The following is a 24,956-nucleotide window of genomic DNA, read 5'->3' on the forward strand; positions in this document are numbered from 1 at the left end:
TCTTAAATGAATGATCAAATTGACAAAACTTCAATTCATACCAAAAATTAATTTTCTTTTTATTTCATTAGATAGTTAATTTATTAGATTAGAATTGGTCAATAAAAACTTTCCGCCCCCAAATAATTTACATAAAATTTTTAATCAAAATACAATTAAAGTAAGCTATAGGTGCACATAAAATTTGGAAAGAACTATTAGAGGTCATAAAAATGCTTTATTAAACAAATAAGAAACCCTGAATGAAAAAACGACAGAAAAGTATAATTGTAAACAAAAAACAATTATTTTATGAGTGAAATATGCTTATCAAAAAACGTGGAATATAAATGTGTTTTTCTTTCTAAGAATGTACCTCATAAACAACATATTGGCTTAACAGAGGGTGAAAAAAACATTTTGCCAATCGTAAGCAGTCTTTTGAAAATTAAAAATATTTAAAAGGCATCATGCTGTCAAAACACATATGGGAAATAAAAGAAAAAAAATATTGAAGATTTAATAGTAAATTGGACCATCCTTAAAATATCACTTGCATATAACAATATTTCCAAAAAATGCCTTCTATGCCTTTAAAAAAAATTGAAATTATTGCACATGCGAATCAAAAATGTTTATTAAACAAAAAATTTGAATTGATTTCTATATGCAGGCACGAAAATAAGTTTCTACTAAAATACTATAAAAATTAATGAGCTAAAATAATAATTACATTTCATCATTCCCCCCCCCCCCCCACCTTCCCTTATAAAAAATTCTAAAAAATAGCAGAAGCAATCAATTCTAAAGAATTATTTTTATAATAGTGTCAGCAAAGGTATGAAAAGTTACAGTAGTTAAGGCATTTACGACTCCCTGTAATTTAAGTTAAAAAACCCCTTTCTAGTAATTGCTATAAAAAGGTCTTTTATTTAAATTAAATTTTATTGTCTTTGTTATTAAAAGTAAACTCTGAAATATATGTAAGTACACTTTAAGGTGTATGGCTTAATTTTATTTAAAAAGAGCCATATAGTAAGCAGTTAAATCTTAATAACCTTTGCTAGTAGTAACTTGTTAGTAGTCAATACGTAGTTGATAATTTCAGTTTTAATTTTTTATAAATCATTCACAGACAAGATTATAAAATCAAATAACACTATTTTTTGTTTTAATATTAATTAGGGAAAAAGTTAAAGCATATGTTATATTCAAGTTAAAGCTGACTATTCTTTCAGCCACAGTCCCTAATTATACATGTTAATTTTCTATTTGCAGACTTTTATAATACATCTATAATGGCTAATAGAGATGGATATGGCTAAAAAAGATATATCGAACTCTCTACAAACTAAATTAATAATAAAATGGCTGAAACAGCGTAGAAAGCAAACCAAAGATAGCGAAAAAGAAGCTATTTTTATCACCTAAACTTAAGAATAAACCTAAAAAGAAATAGTCATTTATGAAATATACTTCTGATTCTGGTAAGAACATCTTAGAAATAACTTAAGTCTAAAGTGTTCTTTTATAACGTAACGTAAAAATATTTCAATTGCATTATTGATACAAAATACGTCAATTAAGTTTATCTTTATATTTCAGACGATAGGACATTATTGAGCAGATGCAACGAAAATAGAGCAGGTCAAGCCACATGAGTAAGGACCAAAACCAAAATATATTTGTAAAGCACACTTTTTGATAAACTTTTAAAACACTAACATCAAAAAAACGACCAAGATAACATATACTTAAAGAAAAACGTTAAGGTGAACACTGGGAAAAGTTCAAAAACGTGGAAGGTGAACTGGGTAACACCGTTCATAATTAAAAAAGTAAACACAGTGCTTGGATGTCGTTCAGCAATGAAGAGAACAGATGAAGAAAAACACGTAATTAATCTCTATTCAAATTTGAAGTAATTTATTCAAATGTGTTCACAAGGGAGCAATCATGCTATTGTCTCATCTGTCAACTTGGTCAGCTTAAACTCATTCAAAAGCATCCATTCGATATCTGCTAAAAATTTGAAAGTAAAAAAAATCTCCACAGATGCTCTAAATGCATTTCAATTCGTGGCAAAGGTGTTCCCCATCGTTGAAATGAGTAAAAATTCAACTAAAATATGAGAATACTTGCTGCAAACGTCAGTAAAGTTTCTGATTAAATAGTTGCCACAGTTTTTTGCCGAAAAGTATCATCACCAAATGGGACTATTCGTGTTGGTCAGGCTAAAAGTTGTAGACCTTTACCATTAACACCAGGTAAGTTTAATTCTCCTTCTAAAATTTTACTTTAAAAACATGAGGTTCAAAATAATGAGGTTTTATTTATTTTAGTTTTCCTATGTTCAGGCCCATCAAGTGCTAGACAACTATTGAAGCTCCCATAAAAATGATTGCACAGGATCTTGCTCAAATTCAAATCAATACAAGAATGCCCGTTAAGGTTGGATATTCCTGTATTGATTTGATTTGAGGAAAAATACTTCCACTCTCAACCAAGTTTTAAAGATCAAAGTCACGCAACTATACAATGATTCTATACAACTACACAAAAATTTTTTTAATTATGTTACTACCTTGCAAATTTTTTTTACTCATTCAAAACTTGAAACAGTAAAAGAGAAAGGGTCAAGAATGGAAAAAGCAAACATCCACTGTAAAGACTTTAATGTATTGCTTAACTATGTTCTTTTGGAAAGAAATATATTTTCTGACCATATCATCAAACGTGGAGCAAATGGTGGTGTAGGAGTTTTGAAATGTTTTAAAATAAAGTTATAAATTAAATGTGGAGAACTGCAAACAATTGGTCCTCTTAAAGCTTCGTTTTAAGCATTTGCTTTTTCTGGCAATGATGTAAAAAGTGCAACAAAATTTGTAAATGTCATTGGTGAACCCATTCTTGAAGCAGATGACACTGTCCGTGTTTTTTTGGGTTTGAAAAGAAAGCAGCATTTCACATTTTTCCCCTTATTGATGCCTCACGAAAGTTCAATGCTGTTATAAAGACATGCTTTGGGAATGTTTTGGAACAAAATTTTAATTTAAAAAAAAATTTCTTTTCTAGCACTTTTTCTTGGCATTTTCAGCAGGAAGTATGACTGCAAAAGTTCATACTAAATATTATCATATCAAGGATTTCATCATGAGAAAGAACACTTCATTAGAAATTAATAGTGAGCAAAAAACAAAAGCTTTACATTACTAGTTTCATAATAATTGGTGACGGTATAAACGTCTCATTTCACATCCAGAATATCAAACTCAACTTTCAAAATGTGTTGTTGATTTTAACAGCAAACATTTTTAAAACTGCATTAAATACTTTCAAAACAGTCCCTCTTGAATAAAAATCATGTATATTTTGTTCCTGATAGTGAATTAAAGAATTACTTATTTAATTGTACCGTGGAAATGCAAAATATTTTACTGCTGTTATTTTCTTAATAGTAATAAACTAAATTTTGAATATTTTTTTTAAATATAAAGTTTTGATATCAATTTTTACATTTTTATGATTCAGATACCTCAGGCTTTCCAACCCGATATCTCATTTCAAACTCCTTATGCCATTTTTCTAGGTCAGCTCGATGAGGTTATCTTGATTTTTTGACAAAAGTGGAACGTTTGTCAAAACGTTGAAAACTGTATATAATATATATGTTTGTTAATTAAAAAATTTGTACAGACTTTAGAATTCGTAATGCAAAAAAAAAAAGATTAAAAAAAAGAGTTTTATGAAATCCTAACATTTGCATTGCAGGTTGGTAAAACACACGCTATAAAAAATGTTTTGTTTTTTTCTAGGCCTTTTCATGAATTTGAACTCAAAAACTCAGCTTAAAATTAAAATTTTATTTTTACTTGTATTCTCTAGAGTAACATAATAATTTGATGTTTTTCAAGCTGTAAAGTTCGCAAAATTCATTACGTTAAGTTTTGTTCACGAAACCTTTTTAAACTATATGTAATTGTTATAGTATAAGATAAAACTTTTTTCAAAAGTTTTTTCAAATTAGTTTAATTTTATATAAATAAAATTTTTTTAAGTTTAATAATAACGCGCTTCATTTGGAAAAAAAAAGAAAAGTTTAATAAGAAGTTGAAATTACCCAGTCGGCAAATTTAGTTGTAAATGCGCATTAGAAACTCGTTTAAATACGTATCGATGTGGTATGTATGTTAGCCATTTTATCGTGTCGAATACGCATTAGAAATACGCATTAGATGCGTATAAAGACAGGTATACAATACGACGCCTTCTGAGTATCAAACTCGCATTTGAAACTCTTGTAAACACGTATAAAACACGATAACCAGAGAATATTCAATACGATATTTTCCTGGTATTACATGCGCATTTAAAACTTTCCAGAATACGCATTATTTACGAATATTTGTTAGCCATTTTATCGTGTCAAACGCGCATTAAAAATAGACATCAGATGCGTATACAGACAGTATACAATACGACATCAGATGCGTAGACAGGTATACAATACGACGCCTACTGAGTATCAAACTCGCATTTAAACACGTATAAAACACGATAACCAGAGAATATTCAATACAATTTTATTAACTAATATGAATTCATAACATAATGATAATGACTAGCAGTAAGCAACCCATAATACGGGTTATGAGTTATTAAATCATTAATAACAATAAAAACACATTAATAACTTGATATATTATCTAAAAAATTAAATACAAATTTATCTATAAATATTTTAACTTTGACTCCCTTTCAGTAACGTCATTGCTTATAGTTAACGACGAAGACCGCATTAACATCAGTTGAGTTCTTTTTAAAATCTGTCACAATACAGGTACCAGAAACGGAAAGCCTGAAAACACCTAAAAAATAAAATTTAAAAAAAAATTACAATTTTTAATTACAAAAGTACTATTTGCATTGTATTGTTAGTAGAATTAGGATAATAATAACAGAAAATATATATTCCGTGACTACAGAATAATTAAAAAAGATTATAAAAAGGCTAGACAACACAATGTAGTAACACTGGCAAATAACACCACAACTTAATAAAATATTTTATTAACTTAAATACTTGGACTGAAAAGATTTTATTTATTACAATATTTGAATAATCGAGGGACAATTATAGTTAAACAATTTAAACAATTATACCATAAAATAGCAAGCAAATCGTAAAATATTTCTTAGAAATGATCTATTTTTTTCATTTGACTACTATTTTCAAGTTGCCTATAAGCATTTACATAAATAACTTTGTTGAGCCTAATACTATCTATTTCAATTAACCTAATGTCATTAAACATATTACCAGTAATCTTACTCAAGATTTATTGAAATCCATATCTTTTTATATGTTTACATACATTAGTCGTTTATCAAAAATATTAAACAACATTTATTTACATCAATTATTTTTAATTAAAAAAGAATCTAGACTACAATGCACAAAATTATTTTTACCTTAATGCATAAAAATAATAAATGCACAATCTTGTATAAAAAAATGAAGCAATGCCAATCAGTATATTTTACTCTAAATTAATATATATATAATATATATATATATATATATATATATATATATATATATATATATATATATATATATATATATATATATATATATATATATATATATATATATATATATATAGGGGAACATGGGGTAAAATGACGAATGGGGCAAGATGACAACCTACAGTTATCTCTTAAGCAAAACTAAATATAACAGTTGACTTTAGCTGAAAGGGAAGTAGATTAATTTTACTAGATTTATCAATGGTTTCTTTTTAAATATTATTTTTGTGACGAAAGCTAAGTATTAAAAAAGTTTTTCCGACATTGAGAAAAAAACTTATTATCCTCGTTTGACTTGATTTATTACATCGCTACATCACCAGCTAAAGGTGAGTTTTATTTTTTGGACAGACTAAGATACAGGCGTTTTTCAAAACAGTGGTCATCTTGCCCCATGTTCCCCTATATATCTATTCACATACCTTTAAAAAGTGGTATTACACTTTACACAATGAAATATGGAAATACATCATCATTTTTTTCAACTACTTTCAAAGAAATTTATTTATTTTTTCTAGTCTGTTATTTTTTCTAAGAAAGAATATTAATAAAGATACAGAGAAATATAAAATATACTGAAATATAGGCAGATTTATGTTTATAAACTTTTGTGTCAACAAATTACAGTCAGTTTTCCATGTTAAATACATAAAATATATATCAAATATAACATATATCAAATATCAAATAAATCCAATATAAAATAAAACAAAATAGTAAACTTACTCAAATCAGTATCAGTTATACCGTGTGAAGTAACTAAAAAACACTTTAGTTCTTTTCAATTGCTTTAAAAAATAACTTTCAGCTCTTTCCAATTGCACTAAAAAGAAAAAAAAACTTACTTAGATAAGTTGGCAAGTTCTTAAGAATCTGAAAACAAATAAGTAAAAAAACAAAGAACAAACAAACATTTATTTGTTAAAACTACTATATTTAAACAAATTAAATTTAAAAAAGTGTAACGCCAATTCTCCTTAAAGGCTAAAAAAAACTTTCAGCTCAAATTTGCTTGCATACCTTGCTTGTAAAACCATGTGAATAAGAAACACATTTAGAAAAGCCTAGAAACTACTTAAAGATGACATATGCAAAATTGAAGTTTGAACGTTGACTGGACTAATTATTAGCAGATGTTTTTAAAAAATTCATAAAAATTTACATATATTCGTTCTTTTATATTGCATAAATCCATCATATGATAAATCTGAAATAAAAAAATGTAATGGATAAGTAAATACAAAGAAAAACATCATATATGAATCACAAATCAATATAACAGATAGAGATAAGATGTCATGATAAGAGACTAGTAGTTGTTAAGTATTGTTATTTCATGTTAGCTTTTAGAAAACAATTCATGTTGGTACGTCATGGTTCTAAAAATTCAAATTAATATATAAACAAAATGTATATGCGGCAAAATGACTTTTCTTGAGTGGCTTTTAGTGAATGATTAAAAGCAGTGACTTTCAATAATAAAACCACTTATAATTTTTAACAATAGATACCAACATAAAGGTAAGCCAAATGTAACAACATTAGTAACATAAATAACAACTTTATGCAAAATCTTGCTCAACACGTTTGCCAAGTCACACACTTTGAAAACATGGTCCATAAATATTATAAGAAGTGTTTATATATGTTATATAAATTTAAATAAATATATTGTGTTTTATAGTTAGTATATATGTTTATATTATGTTGTTTCTATGTCATGGAAACAACATAATATAAACATATATACTAACTATAAAACACAATATATTTATTTAAATTTGTATAACATATATAAACACTTCTTATAATATTTATATACACAATAGATACATTTTATACTATTTTAAAAATTCATTTATAAAACAATTATATAACACATATTACCACATACATATATTTATCAAAAACTTTTAAATTTTGAACATAATATAAACACATATGCAAACTATAAACATATATAACTTGAATTGTGTGAACAAAAAATTTAAAAATAACATGAAAATATCTAAAAAGGTTCATATATATTTATATATAAAGACATATATCTCGTAATAAAATATCAAATTATAATCATATTTAACTTAAATCAAATACTTATTGAATAAAGAACAAAAAACAGATAAAAGAACTGCAATCCTAATAACAAAATTTAACGTTTAGCAACAAATAAAGTGTCAGTGTTGGCTCAAAATTTTAACTTATTTTTTTAAATTTTCTAAAACAGAACAAAAAAAGGTAATAGCATAACAGAAATGTCAATAAAATAGCATGCGCTTTATAAGCAAAGATTTTCGTTTTTCCCCTTATTTGTTAATATTTGATCAAAATCGGATTCGATATCATATCCGATTTTGATCAAATATTATAAATACGTATTTTTGATAAATAAGTGGTATTGAACTCGAGTTCGAAACTTAAAACTAAATGCGCATTTTTCTGGTATCAATCGCGGTATGTTTTACGTGATCAATACTCAGAGTATTTACAATACTAGATATGCCGACTGGGTATTTACCTAATAAATGATATTAAATTTATTTTAAATTAAAAAAAAGTACTTTTTATAATACATCAAACCGTACGTCTATTTTTAGGTAATCAATCTTTTTCAGAAAATATATTTTCACGCAAGAAACTACTTTGTGAAATTCAAGATTATTTTTTACAAGATGCAAACGACTCAACTTTAGTATTATATGGAATGTCGGGTGTCGGAAAGACACGTATTGCCAGAAAATATTGTGAAATATCGTATAACTTCTATAAAAACATTGTTTGGATTGACGCAGCATTTGCAATGTTACAAACTTCAATGAGGAACCATTGTCAAATATTAGGATTCGAGGTTCATGATTCAAAAGGAGATTATTTTGATATAATAGTGATTGTTGGTAAAATTCACAACTATTATAAAAATGAAAAAACTTTGTATGTTTTTGACAATGTTGACGATGAAAGTGTTAAAAACTTATCAATGTACATTTCAAGAGAACCGAATTCATTCACGTTGATTACCTCCCAATGGAGAACGTGGTCAAATAATGTAAATAAAATGCTAGTTGATGTTTTCTCTTCTGAAGAAGCGTTTGCTTACGTAAAAAATAATACTAGAGAAAGTAGCGACGAAAACATAACAAACTTAATCAAAGAACTTGGTTATCATCCGTTTGCAATTACTCAGGCACTAAAATATATAAATATATATAAAGTTTCAATTGAAAAATACATACATCGATATAAATCGAACCCATCAGAAATATTAAACAATAAAAACTTTCCAACAGAAGAAAAATCAAAGTCTACAATAAAAGCAATTAATTTAATTTTAATAAAACTAGAAAAAACAAAACCTTTTCTATTTAAAATATTAAACTGTTTATCTCATTGCGACGGTCAAAACATCAGTAAACAGTTTATAACACAAATCTCAAATCAAATGGAAACAAAAGACGAATCTTTAATCGATGAAGCTGTTGGATTACTAGTGAGTTATTCTTTACTAAACTGTTTTGATGATAAAAAATATACAATACACGAACTTACACAGTTAACATGTAAATGTTTTCAAAAAAGAAACTCAAGTACAAATACATATTATGATTTAATAGAAAATTATTTTAAAGTTGAATTGAATGAAGTAAAAGATCACATAGATTACGGAAATAATTTTGTTTTTCATTTTATCTATATGTTTCGTACTAACGGAAAAAGATTTTCGAAAACCTTCCATTGTATGACGAATTCAATTAAAAAATTATTAGTATGTAAAGGTTTATTTGAAGAAGCAATTGAAATATTAAAAATTGTTCAAAATTTTAATACAGAAACTTATGGTGAAAATAATACAATCACGCTTAATACAAAACATAATATCGCACGCTCTTTGGACGACATGGGAAAATATAACGAAGCTTTAGAAATTTATTATTCTGTTGATAAAAAACAAACTGAAATTTTAGGTATCAACCATCCGTCTACAATGACAACAAAACATAATATTGCACTCTGTTTGAACAAAATGGGAAAATATAACGAAGCTATAGAAATTTATTATTATGTTGATAAAATAAAAACTGAAATTTTAGGTATCAAACATCCGTCAACAATGATAACAAAACATAATATCGCAAGCTGTTTGAACAAAATGGGAAAATATAACGAAGCTTTAGAAATTTATTATTCTGTTGATAAAATACAAACTGAAATTTTAGGTATCAACCATCCGTCTACAATGACAACAAAACATAATATTGCACTCTGTTTGAACAAAATAGGAAAGTATAACGAAGCTTTAGAAATTTATTATTCTGTTGATAAAATACAAACTAAAATTTTAGGTATCAACCATCCGTCTACAATGACAACAAAACATAATATTGCACTCTGTTTGAACAAAATGGGAAAATATAACGAAGCATTAGAAATTTATTATTCTGTTGATAAAATAAAAACAAAGATTTTAGGTATCAACCATCCGTCTACAATGACAACAAAACATAATATCGCACGCTCTTTGGACGACATGGGAAAATATAACGAAGCTTTAGAAATTTATTATTCTGTTGATAAAATACAAACTGAAATTTTAGGTATCAACCATCCATCTACAATGACAACAAAACATAATACCGCACTCTGTTTGAACAAAATGGGAAAATATAACGAAGCTTTAGAAATTTATTATTCTGTTGATAAAATACAAACTGAAATTTTATGTATCAACCATCCGTCTGCAATGAAAACAAAACATAGAATTGCACTCTGTTTGAACAATATGGGAAAATATAACGAAGCTTTAGAAATTTATAATTCTGTTAATAAAATAGAAACTGAAATTTTAGGTATCAACCATCCGTCTACAATGACAACAAAACATAATATCGCAAGCTGTTTGAACAGTATGGGAAAATATAACGAAGCGTTAGAAATTTATAATTCTGTTGATAAAATACAAACCGAAATTTTAGGTATCAATCATCCGTCTACAATGAAAACAAAACATAATATCGCACTCTGTTTGAACAATATGGGAAAATATAACGAAGCTTTAGAAATTTATTATTCTGTTGATAAAATACAAACTAAAATTTTAGGTACCAACCATCCGTCTACAATGGCAACAAAACATTGTATCGCATTCTGTTTGAACGATATGGGAAATTATAACGAAGCTTTAGAAATTTATTATTCTGTTGATAAAATAGAAACTAAAATTTTAGGTATCAACCATCCGTCTACAATGACAACAAAACATAATATCGCAAGCTGTTTGAACAATATAGGAAAATATAACGAAGCGTTAGAAATTTATAATTCTGTTGATAAAATACAAACTCAAATTTTAGGTATCAACCATCCGTCTACAATGACAACAAAGCATAATATCGCAAGCTGTTTGAACAATATGGGAAAATATAACGAAGCGTTAGAAATTTATTATTCTGTTGATAAAATACAAACTGAATTTTTAGGTATCAACCATCCGTCTACAATTAAAACAAAACATAATATCGCACTCTGTTTGAACAATATGGGAAAATATAACGAAGCTTTAGAAATTTATTATTCTGTTGATAAACAACAAACTGAAATTTTAGGTATCAACCATCCGTCTACAATTAAAACAAAACATAATATCGCACTCTGTTTGAACAATATGGGAAAATATAACGAAGCTTCAGAAATTTATTATTCTGTTGATAAAAAACAAACTAAAATTTTAGGTATCAACCATCCGTCTACAATGAAAACAAAACATAATATCGCACTCTGTTTAAACAATATGGGAAAATATAACGAAGCTTTAGAAATTTATTATTCTGTTGATAAAATACAAACTGAAATTTTAGGTATCAACCATCCGTCTACAATGACAACAAAACGTAATATTGCAATATGTTTGAATAATTTAGAAAAAAAGCAAGCAAGTTGTTTAATTATTTGATTATTATATTAGTTTTAATATATCGTCGTTGGTCAGGTAATATCTCACTTGTATAAAAAGCAAAATTTTACAGGAGACTGAAAAAACTATATATTTCAATGAAATGAGGTTTTAAAAGTAAGAGTAAAAATCAAATAACTAACAAAATTTGTTAGTTATTTGTTTTTTACTCTTACTTTTAAAACCTCATTTCATTGAAATATATAGTTTTTTCAGTCTCCTGTAAAATTTTGCTTTTTACACAAGTAAGATATTACTTGGCCAACGACGATATATAAAGTTTATTTGTTCATAAAATATAATTGACAAACGCTTTTCTTCAAAAGTTAGAGATTTCTGTATTTTATTCTAATAAATTAAAATATCAATTTTTAATAAATTTTTAAAGAAAAAATGATTGTTTATTTCAATGTTTATGGTGTTAATATTATATATTATTATTCATTATATATAATAGTGCTTATTAAAATCTTTATATTTTAAAATTAAAAAGGGTAAAAGCAGTTTATAGTTTAAACTTAATTTTTTAAGTCTATGTTATTTAAAAGCTAAGATTTTATTATTGCGATATATATATATATATATATATATATATATATATATATATATATATATATATATATATATATATATATATTTATACTTTATTTAGTTTGATTTTTTATCATTAATTTTTGAATCTCACGATAGTAATTTACTATTAAATTACTAATTTACTAAAGTACTAATTTAAATTATTAATTTACTTCTAATATACTAGTGATGACGATTTATGCTTTTATTCTTACTAATTGAAATTAGAAAAATAGTTATAAATAAAGAAAATCGAAATGTATTAACTTAATTTAGTTAAAATAAATAAAAAAATATAATAGTAATTTAAATTGATTGTTTACACAGATAAAAAAGTCGTCATAAAACATATTCATGCTTTATGACGACTTTTTTATCTGCGTAAACTTTTAAACAAATACAGCCGTTTTTAATAATTCTCTTTAAACAGAAATATTAAAACTGCTGTATTTGTTTTAATAATAATAATTTTTTAATGATATTTTTTTCTTATTTTATTAATTTTAAATAAGTTTTGCACTAAAAAAATTACTTATGACGAGAGTTTCGTTTTTTAAAAATTTTTCAAAAGAACACATAGATTCAAATAAGATTGTACACAGTTGGCACTGATCTTGATAATGCTAACCTAGCTGACCTAAAAACACCACTTATATGGGGGTGATGGCATACACATCAAACTACCCTATGATGCAAATTTTGAAATCTTTTAATTTTTTAGTTCAAGTAAAGAGAAACTTTGACTTCATAATGTGACAATAAAAACACCTGTAGAATGAGAAACTGATCAGCCGTGTAGAATGAGAAATTGAGCAGCCGTAGCTGCTCAGCAATTGGCGCCGCAGCTGCTCAGCAAGTGGCAGCCGTAGCTGCTCAGCAAGTAGCAAACTGAACAACTGTAGCGCAGTGGTAGCGCATAAACATAAGATCCGTGGTTCAAACCAAACCTTATGGCAATTTTTGTGACATTGGTTTGGAAGGAGGCGTGAACTTTCAATGAAATGCTCATCCACAGTGCTCTGTGATAAGACCGTGACGACTTCTTAGGGCACCTAAATAAAATTAAAAAAAAAAAAAAAAGAGTCACTGCATATAATTTAATAAAAATTGGTGCAAATGTAGCATATGGCCTCACCAAATTCTAGATAAAGTTTTATTTGAAATTTTTTCTAGTTAAGAATTTATGGCAGTTTGAGTTTATAATTTGTTATGTACTGTGATATTTAATCAAAATTCACAAAATAAAGGTTCCATATGTGTTGTACTATGTAATACCAAAAACTTTTGTTATAATTGTTTTATTGTTAAATGTAATATTTTTTTTTTTTTTTTTTTTTTTTAACATTTATTATTATATATTTCAAAAACAAATAATATTTACATATCTCCAGTTTATATAAATGTCCACCACAAATATTTACAATGTCTAAAGAGCGTTAACAATGCTGTTTTACGCATGCGCGTTTGACATTTAAAATTATGCGAGTTAAAATAAACTTAAAAATTCGTGGTTTATAATATAAAGTGCTGGCGATTAACCCACGCATTTAAAAAATATACGCAAGTCCGTTGCACCACAGGGCTACTAGGGACTTGCTTGTCGTTGTCGTTTAAAATATATTTTATTTGTTGAAAATATATATTAACGTATATTAATAGTACTATGTAGTTGTAAGGAAACTCGCAGAAGACTAAGAAAAGTCTTTTCATCGAGAACCTTTAAAATACAAAATAAACTAAAAATTTAAAGAGTAAAGACACAAATTAATTTTTTGAGGTCTACTGTTCAGTAGTATTTTATTATGTATAGTTGCTAACAATTTTTTTATTTTTTTCTTTGTTTTTTATTTCTTTCTTATTTATTTTTTTAGTTTAAATTGTTCTTTTTACATTTTACTGTATTAATTGTTCTTTTATATTTAATATATCGGCAAAATTGGTTTTGCTAATTATGAGATCTTTTAGTTTTTTCTTTAGGGCAATAAGATTATCCAATTTAGTAAGTTCTATATTTTGAGGTACTGTTTTATTGTATAAATAGGGGCCATGGTATACAATTGGAAATCTCGAAAATTTTTTTTTTTTTATTGGCAATGTAAAGTTTCCGGTTCCTCGTGTGATATATCTGTTGGCGTTGGTTTGAAAAAAGATATTAGCTAAATGAGTTGGGACAAGTCCGAGCTTATATTTGAGCATAAATAAATCTAATATCTATCAAATCGAATATCTATCAAATTAACATCTACCATTTTGGTAGATAATAATTTAATAGATATTCAAAGCATTCAAGTTTTTAGGTAAAGGATCGGCATGAGTGAATTTATTTTTATTATAAATCAATCTTGATGCGTGTTTTTGTTGTGTATATAGAGAACTTAATTTTGATTTATTTGTACTTCCCCAGGCAATATTAGCATATGTTAGGTAACTTTGTATATAAGAAAAGGAGAGAATTTTCAGATTTTCCTGGGAAAGTATAGTTTTGACTTTGTAAAGTATGCCGATACTTTTTGATATTTTTGTATTTAATGTTTTAGGCTTTCCAAGAAATCGTTTCGTCAATAATTATCCCAAGAAATTTAATAGTTTCAGTTCTTTCGATGTTTATGTTATCAATTTTTAGTAATGGTAGCATGCTTAGTATATTGTTTTTTTGCTGGTTGGAATGAAACAAGATGAATTTTGTTTTTTCTTGATTTAAAGATAATTTATTTACTTTAAACCAAACGTTCTATTTAGATCTATTGTTTTTTAGATCTAAATGTTCTATTTAGTTCCATTTAAATGTACTATTTAGATTCTATAGACAAAAATATTGATTTGCTATTTGAAGCGTGGTTTGATTTGGGTTATGGATAGCATAAATATCTCAACATTTCCTGTTTTATACACTATTGTTTAAATGCAAAAAAAAAAAGTGCAAATTTTGGCAAAGAGACAATGAGTTAGTAAAACAAAAAAGAAATTCTGTTAAATTTTATTGGCCCTTAAAACCTTCTTGAAAACATTGACTTTTAAAACGAAGTAAAAAAAACTAGATGAACCTTGTTTTTTACATTATATTACCATCAAATATTTGATTTGTAATTGTAAGACATGTTCTTTAATTCTCTGCACAATAAATTTATTTAAACCTTTTTATTAATTTTCTTGAATTTTTTTTCTGCAAATGTAATAAATGGACTCAATGATTAGAGATTAAATTTTTTTGCAATAGGATGTAATATGTAATATTTATATTTCATAAAACCATTGTCTTATTAGAATCAAAGGTCATTTTGTAAAAGAAGCTAAATCACATTTTTATTGTTTTGAGACAAACAAACAAAAAACTAATTATCCGGAAAAGAAATTTTTGAATCTCAATAAGTTTATAAATGTAAATAAAGATAACAAACATTTTTTGATTTCATACTGACATAGTTAGATTTGTATCTTTTTCAATAAAGATGTTAAATCTCTTAATTTTAGAAACAATAGACTTCAATTGAGTTTTAAATTCACAAATTATCTGCAAACAAGAGTTAATAACTCTATTAAGAACTAATTTTAATAATATATTTTTTATTATTTTAGATTAGCAGTAATGTTCTTTAACTCTCTGAAAATAAATTCATTCAAAATAGCCTAATGTATTTTTTATTGCTTTGACTTTCTGCTGCTCAATCTCAAAAATCGAATTATGGTAGCTATGGTAACAGTTCTTTAAAGATGCTTACTCTTCAGATCAGTTATGCAACATAACAATTATCTTTTGTGCTCTGGATGATTATTGTTTTGTTTATACCTAGACCAATGTTTATAAAAGATTCAACAGTTTTTTCACTAAAAGGTCCAAAGGGAGATTCTTTGCGACTGATGAAATCTTTGATATTGCGGAAAGGGTTTGAATTTTGGGTGTTACGTTTGCACCAGGCTTTTGAATGTAAAAAACGCAAATTGCAAAAGGCTTTTGAGCGACATTGCCAGACTACTTTGCAAGAGTAACAACCCCTGTCAGATAGCTAAAAATAATCGAAGCTAAGTTTGAATTTCCAAGTTTTCGCAAGTTTCTAGATTTGACAAGACACTTGAATTTGACGTCACACTATGTACTAGGGTGTATACTTAAATGGGTATAATAAAGACCACAAACAATATTTGCAATTTTCATATGCAAGCCAAAATTAGTTTAACTCCATTTGCATTAATCAGTGACCAGATTTCTTCAATGTTGGAGCAAGTTTTTGGCAAATCTTCTGATACCGCAACAAGAATTAGTCTTTTAACTCTAGTCTTTGATAATAGTTTTTTACTTGAGGCGGTGAGTTGGTATCAATTTTTAACGCAGTATTAACAAGGCTTAGAAAAAATTGAGAATACTTCTACTTTTAATCACCGAGCTTAACAAAATATTGACCAGAAATTTTGCGAGATTGAATAACATTATTCACAATACTAATGATTCGCAACATCGATCCACGAATTTTTTGGTGAGGAGGGATGTTGACATATTTTTGAGCTTTATAACACATTTGCGTCTCCTATAAAAACCAATAATTAACCAATATTATTTGTACATTTTTAAGTTTTTTTCACTTTGTAGCAAGTGATGAAAAACTTGTCTCAATTTTACTTTAAATCATAAATGATTGGTTAAAGAACAGTTTAAACCAATCACTTTTTATTAAAATAACAGTTGCAACAGTTGCTACAAAAAAAAAATGCAAAAATGTTTCAAAAAAACTAATGAATGTTTTTTATAACCAATCAATTTTAGTTTTCAGTTTTTCATAACCAATTAATTTTCAAAAAGTTTAGAACAATTGCGTCAATTGCTTTGGTCCGGGTTTTGTCATTCGCCCCTGACCAAGTAAAAAAAAAAGGTCCCCGTGTTTTCATTTATAAGTAACTATCTTTTTTAATTTTTTGTACTTTAGTGTAATAATCAAATTCATATGTATAATTACGTATAATAGTCAATTTAATTTGTCAGTATAATAGTCTAATTCTATATAACTGTCAATTTATATAAGAATATTTCTGAAAAAAATTCCCAAGCGGGAGGCTACAACCCCCATGACCCCTCTCCTAAAAAAACCCGCGATTTTAGTTGCTCTAAATTGTTCAAAATTTACATAATTCTGATTTGTCACCTGATAAACGTACTTGGCTAGTGATTTTCGTCATAGGACTTTGTTAGTAAACTAAGGTTTTAAAATAAAAATAAATATTTTAGTTTCAAATGAAATTAAAGCTTGGCATTTGCTAAATATTTGCAAATAAAAAAATCAGTTAACTGAAGAAAGCTTATGTTGCTCCAAGGTATAACACTTTTACTAAAATTATATGTGTTTCATATTTCCAGCTAGAAAATAATAATAACTGAGCTTGTCTTATACTTAGTAAACTTTTGTTTATTTAAGGTCATCCAAATATGAACATTGCCAGTACAGTTCAGCTTCACAATTCATCTCCAAAAACAGTTATTGTATTGAGGCTTCTAACTTCAATTAAATTATTTGAAATAGTTTCCTATTATGCAAGGTATTCCTTTTTTATTAAACTCGTTGGAAGCAATAATTTTTCTAAACTTTCTAAAGTGCTAATCGCCTGCGTTTGTTCTAAATTTTTAAATGAATTTAATTTAATCAACAATAAATCAATATCTGAAGTTATATTAATTTAACAAGTTATCATAATCATAAAGCATTGATCAGCTGCCAAGTTAACAAGTTTTCTTTGCTTTTGTAATTGCTTTGTCATCAGTTTTAAATATTTCTATTAAATCAATGTATCGTAATTTCGGTTTAGAAAAATTGAAAAAACTGAATGAAAAAAATGTTTTTTTATTTCGTTTTATTAAAAATCAAAATATTTTAATTATTTTATGGTGTAAAACTGATTTCATGTCAGTAATGCAAAATATTAATTACTGGTCACCAAACCAATATGTACCAATTATTAAAAAAATTTGATTAATGGAAAAATTATTAGATACTTGTTGAACAAGATGGATTTAATCTTGTCAAGTAACATCTTTTGAAACAAGTAATATCTTTTGAAATATTATTACAGTCTTTTAAAATAATCCAGAAAATGGTATGTTTGTTTATAAAGGTCTAGCAGCAGTTCCTTCAACTGTACTGTACAAAATACAAATTGAAATACCATGAACATCTGATTTTTATTAATTTTTCAATTTCTATATACTTAATATGTCTCATTTTACCTCAATACTTGCTGAGTTATGGGAACTATTTTGAAAAAATAAGTCAAATATTCTTTATGTATATATATATATATATATATATATATATATATATTTATATATATATATATATATATATATATTTCAGAGTCGTAACCACAATTTTGATTTTAGGGGGGCCTATGGTACTTTTGAAGGAGGGATGGGATAAAATATGGCTCCCGAGTATTATTTATGGCTTTGTATATATATATATATATATATATATATATATATATATATATATATATACATATATATATATATATATATATATATATATATATATATATATATATACATATATATATATATATATTTATATATATATATATATATATATACATATATATATATATATATATATATATATATATATATATATATATATATATATATATATATATATATATATATATATATATACAGAGTCTCTGTATATGTATATATAAGTATTATTTATGGCTTTGTATATATATATATATATATATATATATATATATATATATATATATATATATATATATATATACATATATATATATATATATATATATATATATATATATATATATATATACATATATATATATATATATATATATATATATATATATATATATATATATATATATATATATAATTTTTTAATAAGTATATAGTCAGACTATCAGCCTAAATAAATTTTATATTATTTTTAATAAAAATATAATAATCAATATAATTTCAATAAAAAAATATAACAAAAATTATTAGAAAAATACAGTTAAAAATTACAAAAAAAAAAATCTTTTCAAGAAAAAGAAAAAATCTAGAAATGGAGGGCTAACTTTAGGCAGCATTACTAATACTTTACATAAACTACTATCAAGAAAACAAAAGAATCCAAAAATGGGAGGTTAACCGTAGACAACATTACTAATACTTTACATAAACTAATATCAAGAAAACAAAAGAGCCCAGAAATGGAACCTTAGGCAAAATGACAGTATAGAGATAAAGTGCAAAGTCCTATGGCTTACCTTCTCGTTGGTGCACTTTGTTAAGTAAATTAGGCCTATTCAATGACATAAACAACGACGCCCTCTCGTAAAGAAATCGTTAAGTGCATGTCTGCTTTTTCTTTTTTTTTTTTTTTTTTTTTAGGTGCCCCTAGAAGACCCTACGGTCTTGTTACAAAGCACTGCGGAAGTGCATATTACCAGGAATTTCACGCCTCCTTCCTTATCGTGACGCGATTACTTATCCAAGGCTCGTTTCGATCCTGGATCTCCTGCTTATAAAGCAAGCGCTCTAACCACTACGCCACGGCCGCACAATTGCTATGCCTGTTTCTGTCACTCCACTTTTTAAATTGACTTAAATTAAATCCTAAGAAGATTTCGTTAAATTAAATTAAATCCTAAGAAGAATTCACTCAATTTGTGTGATTTAGAGGACTTTTACCTAAAGATGAGCTAAATGGATTTTAAACTAAGTCATCAAAGCCGAAAGAAGAATTTTTATCTAGCAGGATAGATTGTGATCCTCAACCTGACTTGGTGATGGATAATGCTTACCTCTATTCACGGACAGTTGTTCCAAAATAAAAACACCATTATGCAATCATTTTAAAGGAACCCATTCACATTATTTGAAACTACGAGATCATCCTTGTGATTTTTCGAAGAGAACTTTTTCTTTTGAACGTGTTTCATCATTTTTTTTCTCACAAGGTTTTCAAAGTGAGTCATCAGACTCTCCAAATGAAAAATCCTTTTTTTCTAACAGTAAAAAAGTTTTTTTCATCTTGAGCTTGAGCACTAAAACTCTTTACTTTTGCCTTGCTTTCTCAAGGGCTCTAAAGAAAAATTCAAAAGTGGTAAATTTTTTCTCCTTTGAAAACTCATGGATCGTTTGAAATAGCAGCGATTCAGTCCAATTAAAAATTCTACATAGATTGGAATGAGGCATTATTTCCTCTTACCAGGTCCACAGCGAATCAATTTTGAGACGGCTAAATGGAGGGCAATTTTTCTTGGAATTAAAATAAGTAAATAAATATTAGCGAGGTCTTACATGAGAGATCTTACATGAGAGGTCTCGCATTAGAAGTCTTGCATGAGAAGTCTTGCATGAGAGGTTTTGCAATAGAAGTCTTGCGATAAAATTAAAATGCCAGCAAGCTTTTACAGTAAAATTATATTTAACATAAAATTAAAAATAAAGCACACTAAGTACTAGGATCTCAAAAACAAAAAAAAATATTAGAAAAATATAATAAAATATAATATAAAAACAAAATTCCAAAGCGACCAATTGATGGAGAAATTGCTATAAAATCAAATAAACTGAAAAAGCTTGTGAATAACTGAAGGCAATAAAACCTATTGCATAAATGACTTTTTTAAATTACTAGATCAGTAGAACGGTAGATATGTCGCCTAAATTTCAGGTTTACTCAAACTGAAAAATTTGCTTCCAAAGTCCTTCTATGGCAAGCAATCTGTTTCATGTATTGAAAAGTACATCACTCGTAAAACTTTGAACGCACGTTTGTTTCTTAAAAAATGCATAAAGAAACGTCTTTTATCATTTATCAAAAAGGATATTTTGGTCTAGTTTGCATACTCAATTACGCTAAGAAGTCTCAACAAAATGGTATCAACAAAATGACGTTAAATTTGTACCTAAAGAAACAAATCCTCTAAAATTTCCGGAGCAGCGAGTTATTAAAAGTTATTGATCAATTACAAACGGAATTTTATTAAAAAAAACAAGAAATTAGAGTTTAGGAAAAAAAGTCTTTCGGAAAACACGAATAGCAGCTTCAAAAAAGTAGTTCAAAGCAAGATCTAGCAAATGCATCTGCTAGATTTTGATCAAGCAAGTCTTGCTAATACACAATCTTCTAGATCTTGTTTATGCAACAGTATGTTTCTATCAAAACGCCTAATAAAAAAATGTAAAAAACTAATGAAACAAATAGGTAATTCAATTAGCTTTATTATGTCAAAAAATTATACAAAGTGTATTGAGTAGTTTTTAAATAAGTAACCACAAATAAGTGCTGAACTTCATCGTGTTAAACCGTCAATTCCTAAACGTTTAACTGAATTTCACTGTGTTCAGTATTAAATTTAATATTTATAATTTATATAAATAGAACCTTTACGGTATGGAGCTTATTGGTCAGCTCCCGTCATCGCATCCCTCTTGGAATTTTTAAACCTTTCGCGACGAGTGACTCGTATGGTGGTTCATGAAATTTATTTTGTGACGAGTGACCCACATGACAGTTCTTAAACAATTTTGAATGATTTGGTTGTGAAAAATTTAAACTTATTTTTGAAATGCGAATAATTTCTCAAGTTAATAATTCAAACCGTTTACATATCAATTTTAAATAATGACTGAAAATAGATTAAATTATACTGATATAAATGAGATCCTTGATATTTTTTTAAATGGCTTAAAATTTTTTGTGTGACCACCACACCACACCACTCCTCTTTTATTTAATATTAAAAACGATATGTCTATATATTTCATCTTTATTTTTTTAAGGTTTCTTTATTTGTGTAAGGTTACATATAGGAACTATACATTTTTGTTAATTTTAACTTGATATATTTTGATGACGTAACTAATACAATAAAAAAAGTTTTTCAATTTTTTCTGAAAGCCATTCTATGACTTGTAGTTTTTATTTGATTTTCAATTAATTAATTATGATATTTATTCAATTAATTATGATTCTTGTTATTTTACGCGCAGTTATACCGTTATTTTACGCGCTGTCAAATAGGGGTCATTCCATATTAGATGAGCCTTCCAAACCTTCGCGTATGACCATCTCAGGTTTTTTTGAAATTTAAATCTTAGGTTTTACGGAAAAAAAGGTTTCCCTAAAAGTTTCACTCATTATCTTGAAGCATTCTAAAATTATGGTAACTTTGAAAATTAATGTCTTAGCCTATTTCGAGAAATTTATTGTTTTTTTTTTGAAAAAGTCTCATTTTCAAATCCATATGAACAAAAACCAATTATCTTAAATAATTAAAAATCAATCTAATAGCAGTATTAAACTTAACTTTCAGAAGAAAAAAAATTTTTCTATAAAAATAATTATTTTTGGCCATCTTAGACTTAAAATTACATCTTCAACAAAGTTTCTAAAAAAACAACCCTTTAAAGAAATAATTTCATTATTTTTAAAGCAAATGAGAGCGGAATACAAAAGCGAATGTGAAAATTATATTATTTTGTGAGAATATAGGTGGTATTTATCATTCATGATAAGTTTTGTAACATTGGATTCAAAATTATAGAAGTAAGACCCCCTTAAAAAAGCGTCCAGCTTTAAAATGGTAAATTTAGGTCCATTTTAGAACTGAAAGTTACCCGCGTGTCCAGTGAATTTAACACTTGAAAATCTTAATGTATCTTCAATATAAGAACAAGAAATAAAGAAAAAACAATTTTGGGTTGTCTTGCAGCTGCTGAGATATCTGAAATTAAGCTTTCTATCATAACAGGATTCCGAAATTACCTATTGTAGTGTTTCTGCTTCAATAGGTTTATCAACAACTAATTTATTATTGAATTTGAGATTTTTTGGCTGAGTATTTATGTCTAAATTTTTCTTGCCAATTACTTTCTTAATAATGCGCCATGTGTTTTGTAAACCATTACTTTTTATTATTTGATCCGATTAGTAATTAGTTTTTGAACGTCTCAAAATTAACTCAAATAAATGTTTATAATTTTTAAAGTTAGTTTCATTTTGTAGTGTTCTTTTTTTAAAATATTTGCAATATAATCGCTGTTTTATTTTTGAAAATTTAACAATTACCTTTGTTATCCAAGGGCTTAAAAGGCTTTTTTCTTTTAATAATTTTGTAACTTTGGGAATTGCTTTATTATAATATTTAAGAAACTTAGCTAAGAAGATATCATAGGCTTCATCAACATTTAAATTTAATAGAGTTTTGTTCAATTTTTCAAATGAAATAATATCATGATAAGATTTAATGGAGGTGTTGTTTGTTAGTCGTTTTGTTACTTTCCTTTTGTGAGAAAAAGACTTATTGCATTTATTTAAAGAAATAAAAATCGAAAAGTGATCCGAAATATCCGTTTTAAATATTCTTGTTTTTATTTTTGATGTAAGAAATTCATTGGTAAAATTTGATCTGTAGTTCTATATGTTTTCATCATGAAAAAATGTTCCTTGCATGTTATGAAACTACATCAAGATATTGCTGTGACCAATAAAATGCTCATAAAATTAAAGCATTTAGTAAGTAATTATTGAAAATTTAACAAAAAAAAATTTTTCTGAAAATATTTTTAAAGTTAAAAGCTACTTAGTTATTTTTTTGTCATTGCTTTATGTTAAGGGCAAAAAAAAAAAAAAAAAACTTGTGATGGACGTATTTAACAAGCTTTATGTTTATACAAGATTTTATATTTTTGCTAAAAATTCTAATAATTGTATAAATTGGTTTTCGTTTTTTTTTTCAATAAATTTTTCAATGAAATTGCAAGTAAAACATTCAGGATGCTGGTTTGTTCTCCGTTAAAGTCAGTGTCTATTCGAAACAAACCCAGTTACGAAAAAAAAAAAAGTTAAAGAAGGTTTCAAGTTCTTGCCAAAAATTAATTTCAAATTATTTGGGAAATTCCAATAATGAAATTTCTATTCGTTGCTCAATAAACAATGAATACTTGAAAAAATTGACAGACCAAGATTTATTTTGTGAAACCATTTAAGAAAAAAAATACTAAATCAAACAGAAATGAAAAAACAAACAGTTTTGACAATCCAATAAACAACAGAATACTTTTCTGTACTAAAGCCAATGGTTAAAAAAGCGTGTAAACTAAAGGCGTTTAAAGGTGTTTTAGAAGTGTGGAAAAAAAAATTACTAGAAATAAGATATCACAAGCAATTAAAACAAATATCAAGATTTTTTTATCAGTGTGACGAATATTCTCGAATTTGTTCTGGTAAGAAAGATTTTGTTTCAGTTATGGTCAAAAACAACAAATCTAAAAGCGATTATTTCGTGTAAATCTAAAATGACTATATTTAGAATTTCCAAATATAGGAGAGAATATAGGATAGGAGATATTCAAAGTTTTGTAAGCTTCGTCCAAAATGGTGCGTAACAGCCAAGTAAATCAAAATTCAAAGTTGATTACTTATGCAGTGCCCGATAATATTAAATATAAAGGACTTTTATTAAAAAACAACTCTTGACATTTAGAATTGCAGTTGTATGCTTCATATTTGTGATAACTGTCCTAATGTAGAAAACTTAATACAGTATATAAGTGATATCTTCAACATGGTTTTGAATATGAGGATAAAGTGCCGTACAAACAGTAGTTAAAAAAGGAGAATGCTATTAGTGCGATAACTTTAGAACTTACGTTAAAGGAGTTTCTTGAAGAAACTGTTTCTATAATTGAAAACACACCATTTTATTTCAAAGGTGCAGTCCTTATTCCTTTAAATTATTATTTTCCTTGATATTGCAGAAATTTATAGTTTTATAGCACAAGGTGCGGTCCAAGGATTTCCTTAGAAAAATAGCCAAGCAGCACTATTCATTGCTTATATACTACAATGATTTTGAAAATAAGCTCAAACCA

The 24,956-nt window shown here is 26.5% G+C and overlaps 2 protein-coding genes and 1 long non-coding RNA gene across 6 annotated transcripts in view; 2 read left to right on the forward strand and 1 right to left on the reverse strand.

The window, feature by feature from the left end:
• The window catches only part of LOC136075182 (uncharacterized), a 127,509-nt gene that overhangs the window by 28,943 nt on the left and 73,610 nt on the right, over nt 1–24,956 (forward strand). The window lies entirely within an intron of this gene.
• Nucleotides 727–11,610, forward strand: LOC136075181 (uncharacterized). Of its 2 annotated transcripts, XM_065787628.1 has the most exons (4): nt 728–1,466; nt 1,585–2,246; nt 8,166–9,908; nt 10,161–11,609. In XM_065787628.1, exons 3-4 carry the CDS (start codon nt 8,273–8,275, stop codon nt 11,513–11,515), a joined length of 2,991 nt encoding a protein of 996 aa, XP_065643700.1. In that variant the 5' UTR covers nt 728–1,466; nt 1,585–2,246; nt 8,166–8,272; the 3' UTR covers nt 11,516–11,609. The 2 variants fall into 2 exon arrangements, with proteins under 2 accessions (XP_065643699.1, XP_065643700.1); XM_065787627.1 differs by having other exon boundaries at nt 727–1,466; nt 8,166–11,610.
• LOC136074812 (uncharacterized) lies at nt 5,325–7,256 on the reverse strand. 3 transcript variants are annotated; one of them, XR_010635461.1, is made up of 3 exons: nt 6,589–6,885; nt 5,991–6,391; nt 5,325–5,524 (listed from the first exon to the last, which is right to left on the reverse strand). It is a non-coding gene; the product is annotated as an uncharacterized LOC136074812 (long non-coding RNA). The 3 variants fall into 3 exon arrangements; XR_010635462.1 differs by having other exon boundaries at nt 6,295–6,391; nt 6,589–6,869; XR_010635460.1 differs by lacking the exon at nt 5,325–5,524 and having other exon boundaries at nt 6,295–6,391; nt 6,589–7,256.

The sequence above is a fragment of the Hydra vulgaris genome, chromosome 01, assembly GCF_038396675.1.
Source record: "Hydra vulgaris chromosome 01, alternate assembly HydraT2T_AEP".
Classification (NCBI taxonomy): Eukaryota; Metazoa; Cnidaria; class Hydrozoa; order Anthoathecata; family Hydridae; genus Hydra; species Hydra vulgaris.